At 35.6% G+C, this 19,500-nt stretch overlaps 1 protein-coding gene across 1 annotated transcript; it reads left to right on the forward strand.

Annotated features, from left to right (window-relative positions):
• Window positions 1-332: 332 nt before the first annotated feature.
• Window positions 333-16,454, forward strand: LOC129001729 (uncharacterized). Its single transcript, XM_054429136.1, has 6 exons — window positions 333-718; window positions 5,697-5,847; window positions 12,410-12,549; window positions 12,641-12,848; window positions 14,334-14,484; window positions 15,203-16,454. Exons 2-6 carry the CDS (start codon window positions 5,698-5,700, stop codon window positions 15,976-15,978), a joined length of 1,425 nt encoding a protein of 474 aa, XP_054285111.1. The 5' UTR covers window positions 333-718; window position 5,697; the 3' UTR covers window positions 15,979-16,454.
• The last annotated feature ends 3,046 nt before the right edge of the window (window positions 16,455-19,500 follow it).

The raw sequence follows: 19,500 nt of genomic DNA on the forward strand, positions 1-19,500 counted from the left end.
TCTCCCGCGGCCACGGCTAGATCGTAAACGTCTCCCGCGGCCACGGCTAAACCGTGAACGTCTCCCGCGGGCCGCGATCACGGGGACATTGACAACTCGTGACGGCAGCGAATTCTTTAATGTCTCCCGTGGGCTGCGATCATGAGGACACATCAATTTCACCCGCAGCCGCGGCTAAATCGTAAAAATCTCCCTTGGTCCGTGGAGACATCATTATGGTCACCTGTGATCTGGACAAACTGGTGGTTAAAAAAATTATTTTTTTTATCTAAAAAATGTTTTTCTCAATACTCTGCGGCTCCCTTTTTGCTTGCGGCTCTAGGCCGTGGCCTAGTGGTAAATCCGGCACTGAGTTTCTGGAAGGGAAAATGGAAAATGATACAGAGAGGCTAACGTGCTCGCTCACGCTCTACCATTATCCATCCATCCTGCCGGCTTCCGCATCCCCCGGCTCACAGCTCACAGCACCACACTCCAATCCAATCCCAACCACCCACACTCACACTCCACTCCAATCCCAATCACTCCATGCTCCGGCTCCATCGCTCCATGCACACTTCTAGCACATTGACACTCACGAGTCACGTTCCAGGAATATTATTTCATTAAAGTTTAAATACGATACTGGACAAGCTGAAGAAGAGACAGGGGTTTAACAACTTCTACTTGCCACTTCAGAAGTGTAGTGGTAGGACGTAAGTTAGAAGTCAGAAGCAAGGTAAGAGACCAGAAAAACGGTATAGGCCTAGGCCTAGTTGTATCACTGTATCTAGGCCTTAGCAGGAATATGAAATGGAAATGTAGGCTAATTCGTGAGATTGCTGTATTTTGCAATTCAATTTCTCATGACAAGATCGATTGCATGTAATTACCTAAAGACCAATAAAAATGTCATGTCTTATGATGTAGCCTAGCCTCCTACCACCCTCCTACTTACCCACAAAACATGTCAGGCATAGGGAAAGGAAATTTGTGTCTAGGTAAGTTAGTCAGCAGGTTTGCTGCAGTGAGGGTATTTTGTTGTTCACAAATCAAAGTACCGGTAGTAGAAATTGGCTCTTGCTGTTGATATGAAATAAATAATTCTAGGTTTACAATAAGTTATAAATAAATTAACAAAACAACCTTAGACTACCGGTACCTAACTTACCTTATATCTAGGCTAGGCCTAACCTGAATCATCACATTCGCAGAGGATACGCGTCCAGTAAGTTAACCAGATGTGGATTAGGCGTCTGGCAGTTACTGTCATAACCTAACCTAACCAACCAAACTTGCTGATAATGAAAAAATTGAATAAAGGTTAAATTCTGTTCATAAAATAAAATTGGTTATAAATGACAAAAACTCTAACAAAAGATAAGTATAAGTTACCGGTACCTATGTACAGTTAACCCTCCGAGTGTCATGCGTCGCTGCAGCGACGCGTAACGCACTTTGTATAGTGTCGTGCGTCGCTACAGCGACTCGCGAACACTGTTTACGGCGAAGGCTCTATGACTAACTGAATCGGACTGTACTGGATTGAGTTAGGTATCGTTCTTTCCGTAATATTCTAAGCTTTCTCCAGAGGTCTGTCTCTAAGCACTATTCATTTTAGTTCCGAAAATATTGTAGCAGACAGCTGACTGAGCTGACGTGCGTGTATTTGTAAACAGCTAGGTTACCCTCTGACCGATGACTGATGTGTTTTATTACATTTATCATTGTTTTAGTGTTAAAAATCAAAAGTAGTGATATACGTGGTGCATTATAAGAAGATTTAAGTGGTTTTGAAGTGCTGGTTGATGATCCTGAAGAAGTAGGTAGTGATATTGATGTAAATTATCAGCCAGATTCCTAGCTATGGTTGGGCTATGCATTCTTAGCTAAACGCTATGTACTGAAATCTGTTTTTTGCCCATAACTTATTTATTTGCAAATCTACTTCCTTATATTATTATATATTTGTAATCCTCATAAAATTTAGAACAAAGTGGCTATTTTCAAATATTTATAGGCCTATAATTTATACAATTTCATTGAGCGCAAACTTATTTTTTTTTTAAATTTTCGAAATTATACATTTTTTTACCTAAAAAATTTTTTTTTTAAAAATCTTCCTTATGTTTTATATATAATATTGAAGCCCAAGATTTTCCAAACAAAATGGTATATAGAACAGTATAATTAACATTGTTTTTAAGCTTCTCAGATCAGTTTTAATAAAACCTTGCAAATGAGCAAAAAATAGGCTGACATTAAGGCCAAAACACGTGACACTCGGAGGGTTAAAAAGAAATGTCATTCAAAGCAAAATCTTTGACACCGACGGGATTCGAGCCAGGGACCTCTTGCATATCAGCCGAGCACTATCCACTACACCACGAACACCGATTGCTGTAAATTGTATCGTTGTGGTAGGGCCTAATGGCGTTCCGGGATCCCACAACCCGGTAACGTCACTGCTGGACGCCTAATCCACGTCCGGTTACTGGAAGCGTATCCTCTGTGTATCACATTTCTCTTTTTAGTTCTTGTTAAATAAACTTAAACAAATGTAGTCCCATCGACTTCTTAAAACGTGTTCCATTAGGTTTATATTTTGCTTTGTGCCTAACCTAAGTTAATACCTTGGTAATTATTTAATTTACTAATACTTAACTTAAGTTAGGCACATCTAAAAGAATTTTAATTTTGATAGCCTATCTTACTTAATAGTTTTTTACCTCCTGAATCCAAATATACCTACCATTATTTTTCACAGCGAAGGGCTATTAACTAAGGATATCGCTGTTTAACCTTCCATCGGGCGCGTCACGGAAGTTACCTCCGGCCCCAGGTCACTAAGTATATTTTTGGTTATAAAAACCATAAGTTAGTTTGCGTTTGGCAGGGCTGTTGCCTGACTAACAAATGATTCATTTTCAATTACACCATAGGGGTTTTATTTCACACTAGTGTACCTGTTGCTCGAATTTGAGCAATTGCTAAGTATTACAGGCGTTATTTTAAGACAAATAACAGTCATAATTTATTAATTTAGGCCTATGATGACTTTAAAAGATTTGACACAAAGATTATGGAAATACTCAAGTGTACATAACAGATTGATATATTCAACATTTCTTGTAAATAGTGTTTTCTACAAATAGCCTTATTCATAGCCGTATTAGGTTTCCAGACACATTGTGTCTAAAAGCCTAACAGCACGACTCCCTTCCCCATACCAGCCTGAGCGATAGAGATCATTGAGATTCGCTCTAACCTTTCCTCTCACCTTAATGGGCAAGTTTTCATTCCTGTTTTTCTTAGTTTATTGTTTGTTTCTTTTTAAAATTTAAACGACTGTATGTATCCCTGGTTTTTCCTATTTCCCTAACTACTTTTCTAAACATCTCAATTGTTTCCTTGTCACTCATCATGTTTTATTTTCTCATCTCTAGACCTATCTTATCCAAGACTTATTCCTGTTCTCTCCTATTTGTCTCCTGAAGTGAACAATTTATAAATACGTGACTCGTGGTTTTCTCCACATCTACATACTTCCTCTTCCACCAGGTGAAATCTACACAAATTCGCCTTGAAATTTTCCATGTCCTGTGACAAACTGCGTTTCATAATGGCCCATCTCCCAATCTTGTTCCAGTCTCTTTCTGATGTTAGGTTTAAATCCGAACGTTTACCTTTAAAACGTTAACATAAAACACTCTGCTCCCAACGCATTTGCCACTCATCTAGTATCTCCTCTCTTCTGTTTCCGATGTAGTCCTACCCACCTCCTTGTCTTCCAAATCAACAGCTTATGCAGTGATTATCTTTTTATATTTTTTTATGATTATATTTTTTTGGTTATGTTTAGATTTTTTTGTAAATAAAAACCGGTTTAAAACAGTGAAACGTTCACAACTAAACTAATAAATCCTTATAGCACATGTCTCCAATTTTAGTACAGTATAACCAGCTGTTTCAAATATTAGTGTCAATTTCAAAGTATTCATCTGTTCAAATGTAAACACAAACATTTTCTCCCTAAGAATAACATGGGAACTTTGAAGGCCCCTGGGGCAGAGCCCTGATGGAATTCCAAAGTTTTTTTGTTTGGTGGCACAACTACATGCTAAGACCTTTCTAACGACACCTTGGACATGGTGATCGGTAGCACCACCGCTCCAAAACAATTATGACAAAAATATGCCTAGCGTATTAAATATATAGATACTAAGTTTATTGCATTTTTTCTAATAGCTTTGGCAAAATAAATTGTCCTTGTATGGAATGATTTTTTACATAAGACCATAGGTTTTTTTATGTCCTACATTATTGAAATTTTCTTTGTTTATACAATAGTGCCGTAGGCTACTGTAAGTTATATGTAGGCTACAAAAAGTAAGTTTTTTTTTATCCACAGAACTTATGTTTTTTTATTGTTAACTAGCTGTGTACCCGTTCTACGCACGGGGATCTTATAATATTCAGTTGAAACCTTCTTATATAACGAACAGCAGTTGGTTTGCATATTTTAAGATATGCTGGCCAAACTATTATACATAGCTTCATTTTATGTTGTTTTTTGTTGTTCCGGATCGGTATGACAATAAAAGGTTAAATTACCTCTGTGTCTGCCAGTCGATCCTATAACGGTAGGCTTACTTTTATTTTTACTATCTGATCTCGTTTGCATGGCTCAATCACGTCCTGGTTGAAGTTCGTTCGCTACGCTCACTCACCTGTATGTTGGAGCTCGTTCGCTGCGCTCACTTTCCTTCAGGTTAGCTCGTTCGCTACGCTCACTTGCCTTCAGGTTAGCTCGTTCGCTACGCTCACTCGCCTCCAGGTTGCAAATTAGCTGTTGTCATAAATGTAAAAGAAATAATAGTGCTAGTGCTGCACCCTGTTGGTAATCCTTGTAACTTTAATGCTATTGAACATCACAGAACAGAACCAACTTGTTTAATTGAAACAGCTGTTAAGATTCAATAATTTCATTTCTCATAAGGTTAACATGGGCTTCCAGAAATTCCACGTCAAAAATCGACAAAAACTTGATTTTCAAGGGTTTACTGTTAAATATCTAACTGTCTCATATTCGATGAAATACGTCTAAAACCATCTCATATATGTATAGTATTTGGAAAATAAGTTTCAGGCGGGACAGTGCTATAGTTATTGAGGAGTAGTTGTAATAAAGTGCGTATTTTAGCGTTACCAAGAGAATGACAGATAGACAGACAGACAGACAGACAGACAGACAGACAGAAATTGAGATAAGGTTTGATTCGGTTTCTCTGACCTATGAAATGTAAAAATAACCAAAAAGTTCATTATTCTAAGCAATGTACAGACAAAACTCTAATTTTATTTATATAGATTATAACATTTTCTATTATATATACCGTACAACTTAAGTACCGTAGGTAATTGTTTTGTAATGGGAGGAGGAAGTGTTTGGCAATGTTGTGTGAGTAGGCTGGTAATGTTGTTGAACAATAACTTGTGCTGACCTACAGAAGGCTGTTGCTTTAAGTAGGCCAGTGCACTTACTTGGTGTCAGTTTTGGTGGGTAGTGTTTGTGTGGTGCACCGGAAGACAGGGTCCTGCTGGGGCAGCTGGAGCCCAAGACCTTTAGCCTTGGGTGCAGGTAAGACAATGTTAAGGGTTTTCATATACTATTGAATAAGCCTAAGTTAGTACAAAAATGCTGTGATTGTTTGCAGGATGTCACTAGGCCCTGGTTCCGCGGCTAAGGCCAGTGGAATGGAAGTGGTTGTGGCAGAAGATGATCCAGATTTTATCACCTTTCTGTTTGATCCTGAAGAGCAGTACAACTGCTACTTCGTAGTGGGAAACCCTGAAGTTGGAGACACGGTAAACTAATAATACAGTGAAAAAACATCTGTTTATAGGTTGCAGCCTACTTAGCTCTTGCTGAAAATATTTTAAAATTAGTAAATGGAATAAAATGAAAAATACTTTATTCCATCAAAAACACAAATATTTGTTACACGGAATTGAAGAAACAGATGGATGTGGGGAATGAGCTTCAACAGAACTCAAACATCTTATTTTATAGAAAACTAGCTGTGTGCCCGTTCTACGCACGGGGATCTTATAGTAGTCAGTTGAAACCTTCTTATATTAAGATTAAGAGCAGCAATTAGTTTGCATATTTGCAGATATGCTGGCAAAACTATTATATATAAACCTTCGCAAATACAGTATCTGACAGTTCAAGCCAAAATAAATGCTTCGCAATTAAATGTCGCCCGGATCGTGTTGGTCCATATGTCCAATGATTAAACTTAAAAATGTTTTATAGATCCATGAAGCGTAGCCCTAAAGTAGGCCTATAATTGAAAGTTACTTTCCACATCGGTTAACTTAAACGTATTTAAAGTACTACCTCAACCTCACCATTTAACACTTTATTCCGGTTGACATTTTCAGTATCAAAGGTGCTCTTGTCCATTCCGTGAAACACTGAGAAATAAGGACATTAATGCGTTACCAACATAGCCTACAACAAAACAACACAATACAACAATCCAACAAAGGCCACGAACTATTGATACATAAACAATATAAAGGCGTAAACAATTCATGATGGTTTGCCCAACAAATGTTTTACTCAAATAGGTTATCATTTTCTTAGCATACCGGGTAAGCTAAGATTTGGAATCCAGGCAGAAAAAGCAAAACTTATACAGAGTTAAGACATCACTTAAATTGAATACGGACGGCTCTAATAAATAAGGTGCAACACCAACGATATCTAATTTGTAAACTACCGGTTCTAAGGAAAAGAACCAGTACCTACGTAAGAACCTACCTAACAATTACAGTAAATCGGACCAATTAAATACATTAATATCTAGCTTCGAGGTTATTGATCTCTTGCTTTTGGATTTTCTCGTAAAAAGTTATAGCGTAAACTTATCGGTGTCAGTTTGAAAAAAAGCAACCTTATCCAAACAACTTTTTGTTATTTAATAGATTACGCATTCTCTAAACAATGATTAGTATATCTATTAACATTAGAAGGAAATGTGACGAAAATCACACAATGTTGGGGTTTTGGTCATTTGTAATTTTATTTTTTAAGTAGGTAGGCCATGTATTCTATGGAAAAGTACCGGTATCAAGGATCGTCGTCAAAAAGGTTGTTATGAATAAATATGTAGGCTTACGTACCCAAGATATGAGCTATGGGCCTATTGGCTGTATAGTCCAGCGATTGCATCACACGGTGAGTAGAAACAGAAAGTGACACATTGGAAAAGCGAGTTTAGCACTTCCTCTGTTAAACCTCTGTTACAATCACCCACTGCAGTTGTGATTTTTTACTTTACACTTTACACAATCGCCATTGAAGCGCCGTCAATGAGTGGAAACCTTTTTTGTAAGCTATTGGCGACGATCATTTCAGTGTCACAGCCCTATACAACACTGATTCAAGGTCTTCTTCTTTCTGGTTGTCAAAACTCAAGAAACATTTTATACTCAAAGAATTTCTGGTTCCGATTTGGACGATGTCTAGTTATTTAATTTCATTTACGGTTACACTATTAGACTATATTATTGCACTTGCGATTAATTAAATCCGTTATGTAAGAAAAACGTTTTTAATCTCACTTGGTTGGGATTTGCTTTCAAAACGTGATTCGAAATAGTTGCGGTATTTGTAAACATTATTTGTAAACATGTCATTGACAGCTAGAAAAAATAATCTTGATCCGAACAGCTGTTCGTTATTTCATAGACGATTCTGTGATAAAAATTGAACAAAAATTTGACAAAAATCGCACAAAACTGCATTTTTGAACGTCCATAATTTTATTTACAAAGTAGTGAGGCTATATTTAAATCACTAAAGACACTCTCGCCAATCCAGTGAATACATTAAAATGGCTTGGATCTTGATATGTACTCTGGTTTTCACGGAGAAGATTGCGTAAAATGCCATCTTGAGTGTTACAGACGAAGGGACAGACAGACAGACAGAAATTGAGATAAGACTCGTTTCTGCTTCTTTAATGTATAAAACGTAAAAATAACCTAAAAGTATATAATTCTGAGCAATGTACAGACAAAACTCTAATTTTATTTATATAGATTTACTTAATAGGCCTAAGTAAAATTATAAAATTCACACACACACACAACACACTTCAGCTCAGTTGCACCAGGACATCAGGCGGCTGCTGGCTCTACAGTTCCATTAGTTAGCCGTCTTTGCTCTGTCCCTGCATGTCCTAGGAACCTTTCGCTCACTCACAGGCACGCACACGCACACAAACAACACAGCCTGACAGCCATACATCGTTGTATTTGACTGCGACGGCGTTAGAAGGAATACATGGATACAAAATAGCTGTCGATATGCCTGCGTCTGACTTCCACTAACCATTTGTTTAATTTTTTTTTATATTTTAGCAGACTGCACTATTATTCTAGCAGGCTCCGGATTTTTAAGCTGAGTGGGTAATTTAAAAAAATAACAGTTGCAATGTAGGCCTACTGAGGAGACCTTTTATTAATACATTTGGTGATCTTAGGTAACTCTTTCCCCGTGTTCAAAGCAAATTTTGTAAGATAGTTGTGAGAAGTTTGTTTAAAGAGGGAATTTTTGTTTTTGAAAATGTATACAGGGTGTCCTTAAAAACCGTTTCACAGGACTTTGGAAAATGAAAAGGAAGAAAAAAGTTAATGTGAAAGGTACGTCCAAAAATGCATATTTACCCAGTTATCCGCCATTTTTTTTAGTAAAAAGATTTTTATTTGTGAAGTTTTTCATTCAATGATTATGAAATTTGGTAAACATGTTAACATACACAAGACCTGTTATAGAAAAAATAATAAAGTTGTTCCGATTGTAAATTTCAAAATGGCGGCCGTTTGAATTTTTATAACTTAAATAACTCAAAAACGGCTAATTCTATGAAAAAATGTCAAGAATATGTTTTTTAGCATTTGTCACGATTTTTTAGCACCTATCAAACGATACCAAGATCAAAAATATCGAATGACTAACAACTGAAATGGAACCTTTTTAGCTGTAGGACCAGATAAAATTAAGGGTTCCCTTCCCAACTAACTTTGCCTTATTCTTACACAAAAAACGTTATATTTCAGTTGTCTTTTCTCCCATCTTTTTGATCTTGGTATCTTATGATAGGGAATTGGAAATGATTATTCTTGACGTTTTTTCATAGAATTAGCCAGATTGAGTTATTTAAGTTATAAACATTCAAACGGCCTTTTGAAATTTACAATCGGAACAACTTTATCATTTTTTTCTATAATAGGTCTTGTGTATTTTAACATGGTTATCAAATTTCGTGATCATCGAATGAAAAACTTCACAGATAAGAATATTTTTTAATAAAGAACAAAATGGTGGATATCTGGGTAAATATGCATTTTCGGACATGCCTTCACATTAACATTTTTCTTCCTTTTAGTATGAGGATTCATTTCCCAAAGTCCTGAAATGTTTTTTATGGACACCCTGTAAAATCAATGATCTTATATTAAAGCTGTGAAAGATTAAAAACTTTGAACTCGTCAAAGACATGTTCTGAGGGGTAGCGGTGACGTGTCCGTAGAGCAATTTTTATTATGGCTTTTTGAATAATTTCGATAGGGGCCAGAATAGCCACCACCCCACGCTAGGTTCCCAAATTGTAGAATAGACTGTATGTTTGCATGGTAAATGTTTTTTATAAGAGTTAGGAAAAACAAAAATGAATTTACGTAGTTTACATCTAATTTGATTTATGTAATGAAACATAATGACACCAATATAAATCAATGACACCAAGCTCATTGATCAAATTTAGTAAAACTTAATTAATGTGGACTACAGTTCCATGTAGTCTATAATTGAGGAAGAAATGCAGTGCTATTTCAGAACTATTACGACAGTTTACTTAATCTCATTACCAAGTGATAGCTGGTCTTAGTCAGTAACAAAGCTACAAAAGGCATCACACTTCATTCTACACTCATCCTTCACTCAAATTTAGGGCTAAAATACACACATAGGGGGTATCCCCATCTTAAAAGCAGTATCTGTGAGTTGCCAACTGAAAACTGACATGAATGCTTCAAATTCATCCATCCAAAACTTTGTTAGCACGGTTATTCAGAATCAATACTGTACATCCTAAAACAGTTAACACCCACATGAACCAAGAATTTCAGTTATTTTTACTATCATCTCTGTTCTCTCCATTTCTGGAAAACTTTCTCTTCAGGCTATACTATTTTTCTAGATATTAGTAATTTTTGCCAAGATATTAATATTATTTAATATATATATATATATATATTTTTTTGTCTTTTCCACAACAATCAAGTTAGACTACAGGCTTGATTTATTTTGCTATCCTTTCAGAGGAAACTTTTTTGTAATTTTTATAGTCTAGATAAGACTCCAGCGCTCACAGACGGATGTTTCTTTTCTTATCTTGGGTGTGAACCACTTGATAAGTAAAAATACCCCCGCCGCAGCAAACCTGCCGACTAAGCGAATTTCCATTGGTCGGAAGTGATATTCTATTAAATCTATTTAAATAACCTTAGGTTTAACGAGTACCGAGGTTTGCTGCTACAAGGAAACTAATAAAGTGTGTTTTTTTTTTGTAAAATATTACTAGCTTAGTATAAAATAAATAAAATTGCCAAGTTTAATCAAAATATATTCATCAACAAGAAAACTACAGCACTTTACAATATTCTCCTTAAGAATAACATGGGAAATTAAAATTTACAATTTTTTAAATTTTCTCCGTTACCAATTACCGTACAAAAACGGTTGTTTTTTATGCTCTTTAAAAATGTCTATAGAGAAATTGGGAAATTTTGTGTTTTGAGGGTCAAAAATGAGAAAAACTCATTTTTACCCCATAAAACCCCCTGTAAAACACCATTCCCATGGTCCGATCATGCTGGTTCGCGAACTCATTCAAGTTTATCCCACCTTACATCTTTAAACCGAATGTCATCAAAATCGGACAAAAATTACTCAAGTTATCGTGTTCATGGACACATATATATATACATGTATAAACATTTGAACGAATGGTGTATTTGGCCTCTGGGGACATCAAAATGAAAAAGTAAATCGGTCCCGGGCCTAGGTCTTTCCATGCCACCTACGGTAATAGCTACATCTTTATAGGGAAATTTGCTAAAAAACTGATCACTCATTTGTAAAAAAAAGTTCTAATGATAAAAGCTACCATAAAAAATGTACTTTGAGAACTTTTAATCTTAATAGAGTTCAGATAAGAAAACTCCATAATACAGGAGTTTACAACAAGTGTAAAGCATGAAAATTAGAATGATTTTTTTGTAAGAGTAACTTATTGCATTTGCCACTTAATATTTCAGCATATTTAGGGTTGCAATGCAATTTATAATTCTGATGGTTAGGATTAATTTAATCTATTCATTTCCTTCTAACTCGGCAGATCTGTATTTTGGTAACTCGGTCACTACATGTTTCCTACCAATTTCCCCGATTGAGAGGCATGTAAGAGACATGTAGGCCTAGTCAGCAGAAATATAGACCAGGAATTGTACGAGAATTTTGTTGAACAAGAAATGGCAGTGAATTGTACTTTAATTTGGTATGGGCCGAGAGTTCATTCAATATCCTATCGCCGACCCTCCATTCATTGACTGCATTCAATTGGTTCTCTTTCAACTTAACGAAATTGTATTTACCGGTGAGGGGGTGACGAGTATTACCGCAACTGCAAGAGACGATCACGCGGTATCCCTGAGGCTGCAAGATATAGCAACGAGTGGTACCATTGAAACAATCACAGTATAGCTGAGACATGGTATCGGGGGGAAAATCTGCTTGCAGGCTGTAGGTTGGTGACTCTTGTTGTAGATAGACCCAGAAACACCACATCTTACAAAATCCTTCATAAATATACTGTTATCATATGTTGTAACTTTCTTTTTATAACAGTACACGCCATATCCCACTGACTAGCTGCCATGTTAGTCAAAAAGACTGCCTAAGACGTTAAAAAAATTGTGAACTGTATGCTATGTCAAACCTTTCTTTGTCGATTCAAAACTTAAAGCTAAGCAACACAAAATGTTTTTATTTAAAAGAAGTTTTTAGATTATTGAACAATTAAATATTTAAGTCAGTTACCCATGTTGCAGCTAACCTGCAGCCTGAGAGAATTTATATTGACCTGATTTAACTACACTTGAATATTTGCTTAAACATGCCAGATTTATTGTAAGCTTACAAATAACACCACATGTAACAAATAGGCCAACTTATGTTTGCTCTTTGCTGCTTAAAAAAACAAGCAGGAAATAAATAGCCAATATTTATCCAGTGATTATTTATTTTCCCATCAAAACTATTTATTCTTCTTTATCAGTTATTGTTTGTTTGCAGGAGAGGATTGGAGTGGTGAAAAAGATGCTTCTGGCTCACTCTGTGGTTTTCAGAGCAGAATTGCAAAACTCAAAGATAGCAGAAAAAAATGATGTTAAACTGCCTGATGTCTTCCCCCAAACTTTTAAAAACTTATTAAGGTAAGTTAAATCTCCCGGCCAATCAGAAAAGTGCTTGAATAGTTTTGAGATTTTGTGGAAATTTAAAATTATTTAAATAATTTGTTTTCAGATTTGTCTATGGCTACGATAACACTCAAAACTTGAGCTTTGATGAAGCAGACAACTTGTTATACGTTGCAGACAAATATTTGATGTCCAAGTTAAAAAATAGACTTGGAATCCGCCTGATGTCTTTGTTGAACCTTACCAACATCTGCAGCCTTATGAATAACCCCGCTTGTTACACCGTTCTCGAGCTAAACTCAATGATTAATGAGGTAAGTTTGTACAAATTTGTATAGCTCCGAGATTGTGTTTTATGACATGGCTATATACAGTATACTTCATCATACAGGATTCCTACCTGTCATGAATTGTCTGATGAGCAGTGGCGGGTCCAAGGGGGGGTGGACGAAGGGGGGGGGGGGTTCCTCCACCTCAGTCATATAGACATTTTTTTAATGCATGTATTTTCAACATTTTGTCGTGATCATGGAAGACGATGATGATGTTTCTATGACCATGGGAGACAAAGATGATGTCTACATGGCCGCGGGAGATGATCAGAATTCAGCCATGAACGCGGGAGACGACGATAATGTCTGCACGACCGCAGGAGATGTTTGTAATTTTGCCGCAATCGTGGAAGATGATGTTGATGATAGTTACTACGGCGGTTATTTAAGGTTTTGCCATGATCGCCGGAGACAATGACGGTGTAAATACGACCGCGAGTAATGAACACAATTTTACCGTGATCAGCAAAGACATTGATGACGATTCCGTACCTTAGAGCGGGAGATGATTAGAATTTAGCCACGAACGTTGAAGGGAACGATAATGTCTATTCGACCGCTAGATGTTTATGATTTTGCCACGATCGAGAAAGACAATGATGGTGTTCCGTTACCGAAAGGGTTATTCAGGGATTTGCTGTGACTGTGAATTATAATATGACGATATGGGGGGGGCTTTACCTCTAATCTCACCCTCCCCCCTCTATCTATAGCTGGATCCGCCACTGCTGACAATGTGCGTCTTAGTCATAAAATTTAACTTTATACTGGGTTTAAAGTTTTTCAAGGCGATTGAAGAGAGTTGAGCATGTTTGAATTTTTTTACCAAATGTCCCTATAGGGAAGTAGAGGTCGTGCGGAACGAGGTGAATCCTGAGATTTTCGGCGGGAACGGTCTAAAGCGGGGAAATCCATGGTGGGGGTAGGAGACGAGCCGATCGTTGACCTCGCATAGCGACACTTCCCCCACCACACCACTATTCCCCTCCAAGCTTCACCTCGTTCCGTACGACCTCTAGCTATTACCGTAGGGAGCACGGAAAGACCTAGGCCAGCAGCAAACCTAAGTACTCATTAAATCCACTGTTATTTAAATGGGGAAGAAATATGTCTTGTTTATAGAAATATTGTAGTATATATCAAATCAGATAAATTGAAATGCACTTAGCAGGTTTGCTGCTGCAGGGGTATTATTCCTTTATAACACTGCCCTATTTTTTAAAAGTTTGCATTCAATTTCCATTTGATTTTTTTATATTCACTATGTATTGTTATAACATCCTAATCTTAAAATCTATTCAACCTCTGTGCTATCCGGGATTCTATACCGAGGTGGCCTCGGTCCTAAATACCTCGGTTAGTCGGGAGTGAACTGTGTTTTTCGTCAAGTAATTAAAGGTTAATAGGCTACTGAATTGCTATTTACCTCTAGCAAGGTTGAATTGAAATGATTGTTCTTGTATTCAGATACTCCAGACGGAAACAGACAAGGTTTTGGCTAGTCCTCAGTTTCCTGACTTGTCTCCCCTCGGCTTTTTGACAATACTGCAACAGGAGATGTGCAATGTACCTGAAATTGACCTCTGGACCTCTGCCATTGAATGGGCTAAGCATAGAGGTAATCAGTGTTCTCACACACACTTTGATGTGTTTCTAAAAATGTTTGTAGTATTTAAATAACAATTCCTAATTCATTTTTTAAAATTTATAATTGTCGAGGTTTTCATTCATTTTATGTCCACTCTGCCACAAACAGGGTAAACTTTCATGAGTTGCAAATGACCTGACTGAGGCAGCTGAAAAACAATACTACTTAAGTAAACCAAATACCCTACAGTTGTAACAAGTCCGTCTCACAGATTGTAAACCATATCAGACAATGTGCTAAGACAATTTGGTTGAGTAACACTCCTGAGCTGTAAATGTTTGTTGTGTTAGCTGAATTCATTCAATTTTAAAATACACATATGCGGTCCAGGACAATTTAAAAATGTTAAATATCATACCATTGTTGAAAAAACCTGCAGGCTATTAGATTATACTAAAATATTTCTTTAAACATAACTGATTTATTCCCCATTAATTATTTTATCCTGTACAATTAACTATTTATAAAAACACTTGTTCTCTCCTCCGTTGCAGCAAACTTAAGTACATGTTCAATCTAATGTTATTGAAAGGGGAAAAGACTTGGTTATGGAAACAGTTGAGTAAAAATCCATTCATATAAATTTTTTGTTTAAGGTTTGCTGAAACAGGGGTATTTTATTTTAGTTATTGTTGGCATAATTTTAATAGAATAGCTTTTACTCTTTTCATCAAATGATATATTTCAGTTTCAGGAGAGTCGAACAATGGAGAAGTCTTAAGGGATGAGTTAAATGACCATCTGAAACACATTCGAATCTGTACATTGTCTGCCCAAGATTTATTGACTCAAGTGGTACCTACAAGAGTCCTGACGTATGATGAACTTCAGTTGATCGGTGAAACTCAGAGAACTGAGAAAGTACAGCCTGACTTGACCACAATCTGCAACAAGATTGAAAAGCGGGAAGAACCATTGTCAGATCTGATGGAACAACGATTAAACCTAAACAATGCACGTCGTAAAACTGCTAGTAATTCAAAAATAACTATCAATACTAAAGGAGTCGTAATTAAGTTGTGTTCAATAAAGCTTAAGAGCTCCAGTAGTCAACAACACCAGTGCAATTGCACAGTAACAATACAAAAGGGGACAGAACCCCCTACTGAGATGAGGTACCAAGGACCAATCTTAGGAGGAGCTTCAAACAATACCATTTCAATTGATGCCATGAAGAACGTGCGTTTGTCTCCAAATTCAAGCTATTCAGTGAGCCTCTCATTTTATTGCGGGTACAGTCATGATCATTACTGTGTGTCAAGTTCAGTAACCAGTGGGATACATTTTGACACTTCAATTAAAAGTTATTCTGGATTCCGTGTTGCCTCCATAGATACAATATGTTATAAAACAGGAAAGAACACTCCGAAGAGGACACAACTAGACAATACTTTTGAGGCGCCTCCAATAGTGTTTACTGCAGAATATGCATCTGAATATGAATCTGATGAATACATTTACTGAAGAAATGTGGTCAGAAATAATCTGAAGGAACTATTTGAGTTCCTTGTGACCCTCTTACTTTTATGGAGTGACATTTTTATTTAGTTTTTCACCAATGTGACAAAACTATACTTCCTGCAACAGAACATAACTCTTTTTATTTGTTTATCTTGGTTAATAGTAGCCTGTTTTGGTTGTTTCTTGATCAAAAGATATGAGTAAATTTTAAGACTTAATTTAGCAATTATCTCAAACTAATTATCTCTTTCTGTCTGTTTTACACAAAAACATTGTTGAAATATTTATGTACCTCTATTACTATAAATTCTTTTTTATGGCACTATAAAATATATTTTGTTTACTGCAAATTGTACTCTGTAGTGGATAAGTAAATGAGGAACTAGTAAGTCACAGCTCCCAACTGATGTAAATGTTAAATACATTTTGTTAATTCAGCTAGTAAAACTAACTTGTAAATTGCTGCAAGCACCTGTCAATAAACATTACTATAAATTAACGTCTTGCCTGATTATAATAATATCCCATTTATTTATTTTTATTATGTTCCTATAGCATTTGATGTTATTCTAGTATCAAAGAAACTAATTATTCATTTATTAACTAAGTATTCATTTTGAAGCAACTTAAGGCACATTTTATGGTACGCAAAACCAGGCTAAAACCATACTATGTATTAAATAGTTACTGTCCTAGTCACCTGACAATGTGGGCTTCCATGCAGGGATTATGGTCGCCATTTCATAAGAAAGTATAAAGTAAGTATAAAAGTATTATAGTACAGAAAGTTGCTAATTGCTGCATTAACTTACTTTTGCCACTCTGTTTTTTTTGTTGTTTTTTTTTGCACTCCAGTATTCCAACCAAACAACACAAAGCATTGTGCTTTTATTAGGCACGTAATATGTGTATGCTTGAAATTAAGTTGACAACAGATACTACGACTACGATCACCTGTTACAGTGTTTTGCATTTCGTTCAACGATTGGATTTAACCCCAACCTAAAACGTGTTTAGTGTTTGAAAGACTAATTATTTCTATACTTTACAATAACTGATATACTTTACAACAACTGAAGGAAAAATATAATGTGTAGCACAAGTACAAATTGCCTTTGCTGCACTCGAGAAAAAAATTATATCGTCCTGTAATCCAGCTACTTGGAGGTCACGAATTATGGACATTTTTTATATGCATGATCTGTGGATGCAATACTATTAAAAATTTTAAGGATAAGAAGTCTGTAAAACAACACTATAAAGAACAATTTTTACAGTGCATGGTTTGTATATTTTAAATACTCTTCACTATGTAAAGATAAAAACACTGAAGTGTTCCATAAATACAATACAAGGTGGAAAAATCTTATTGTAAAAAGTCATCATCGGCTAGAACTTTAAAATATGAGCCTTTGTATAACGGCAATTTATTCATAAGGTTTTTGTCTGCCGTACTAAAAAAAATCAAAAAGAAACCAATTTTTTTAAGAAACTTAAATCATCTATTATTATTATACTAGAGGTCGTCCAGTAGTCGAAAACTCGACCAAAAATATGTTATGTACAGACTTCTCAATTTTCACCCCATACTGTAAATAAAACACGTGATTGGATTTTCCATTTGTTTTGATTTTCTGTTCATATTTTGTTGTTATTTAGTCACCAGCATGGGAATCCATAATGCCCATGGTTATTTTTTATAATTTTTACTTTCTCCCCCTATACCATAGTATATGGAGAAAGTATTGTTTTCGTCAAAATTTTCGAGTTGAGTTTTGAGTGGATATATTCGTTTTGGGTCCCCCTGGACCCAAAAAAGTGGTTTTCGAAGTGATGTCTGTGTCTCTGGATGTGTACAGAGCTAGGGACTACACCTGTGGTCCGATTTCGATGAAATTTGGTATGTAGGTTCTAATCCATGGTATCTCCAGGGGTTTTTTCACTTTTTGAAATTTTAATTTTTAATGGGGATTTTCTCATAAACAACCGGAAAAATCTGATTTTCTCAAAAATGGCCCGAACGATTTTGATAAAAATTTAGTATGTTGTAGCCCTTTAAATTCTGAACAAAATGGTACAAATTCCATCTCTGTAAAAATTGTGGTTCAAAAGTTATTATAAATTTTGTTATTTTCCCATAAAACCCCCATAAAATAATGAAAAGTAGGACTTTAGAAAAAATCCGGTTTTGATTTAACATAGTATGTTATGGCCCTTATAATTTTGATAGTTTTTTCCTTTTTTTAAATTTTGATTTTTCATGGGATTTTCCCATAAAACCCCATAAAATTACAGAAAAATAGGATTTTGACAAAAATGGCCCGAACGATTTCGATAAAAATTTAGTATGTCATACCGGTAGTCCTTTAAATTCTGAACAAAATTGTACAAATCCCATTTTTTCTCACCGCTTACACATGATAAAGGTTGTTGACAAACTTATGGGAGAAAGTATGTGTCAGAATGCTGATACCGTTTCTTTAAATTCATTTTACGTGCTTATTTTTGAGCCTATTTTAATTTATAAAGAGATTCCGCACATCTACATGAAAATATCTTTCTAACGCACAGTATGTGTGGATTTTCCCCGCGATGCACATGAGCTGAGAAAAAGGTTTTATAGAAACATGCTTGTCCATTAATATATAGATAGATATTTAATAGGCCAACATTTATTTTGTGATCATTGTTTTTTGTTTTGAAGCTGCTACGCATCCAATCACCAAGTTTAAGGTGTCGTTGGATAGGTTGTTGCACCTAGATATTCCATCAAACAGAACATTTTTGAAATTCGATCAGGGCTCTGCCCCAGTGGACTTCAAAGTTGCTATGTTATCCTTATGGAGAAAATATAAATGAACACATGAATACTTTGAAATTTACACCAACATTTTAAACAGCTGGTTGTATTAAAATTGAAACATGTGCTATAAGGATTAAGTACCAAATATTTGTGTTTTACCATAGATGGTTTTACCTTCTTCATATCGTTTAGTTTTGTGTAACAATTTCCTTCCTTTATTTTGTTTCATTCAATTAACTCTTACTTTTTTAAACCCCCCCCCCCCATTTTTAGTAATTTGTTTAGTAGCCTTTTACTTTGAATTCAAATTGTGTATGTGTGAAACTTTGAACTCCTAAAACTGTTATTTGAAGAAGCTATTTTTTCATCAGAAGAAACGTATGGCCATAATCACATACCCAGAACTCCATGTGTGGTAACCTGATAGTATCTAAATTTAGAACCAAAAGTCCATAAATATAATTTTGTTTTATCAAAATTAAGTTCATTATCCCTTCATACAGTCCACTTTCTTAAAAAAGCCTTCTTAGGAATACACCAAACTAATTGTGGTGTATTCCAGATCTTTCTTTTACTGAAACTAAACAACAGGACATTTTTATGAGAGGAGAATACAAATCTCAAAGGAACAGTTATTGTTTATCGAGTTCCATACATTGTAAGGGATAGCAACTACATTCTCCTCTATGATTATTTAAGATAAGTGCTCTAAGAATCATACA

This window comes from Macrosteles quadrilineatus, unplaced genomic scaffold (genome assembly GCF_028750875.1).
Source record: "Macrosteles quadrilineatus isolate MER2022 unplaced genomic scaffold, UCM_ALF_1.0 Scaffold_8__2_contigs__length_117827958, whole genome shotgun sequence".
In the NCBI taxonomy this organism is placed as follows: domain Eukaryota; kingdom Metazoa; phylum Arthropoda; class Insecta; order Hemiptera; family Cicadellidae; genus Macrosteles; species Macrosteles quadrilineatus.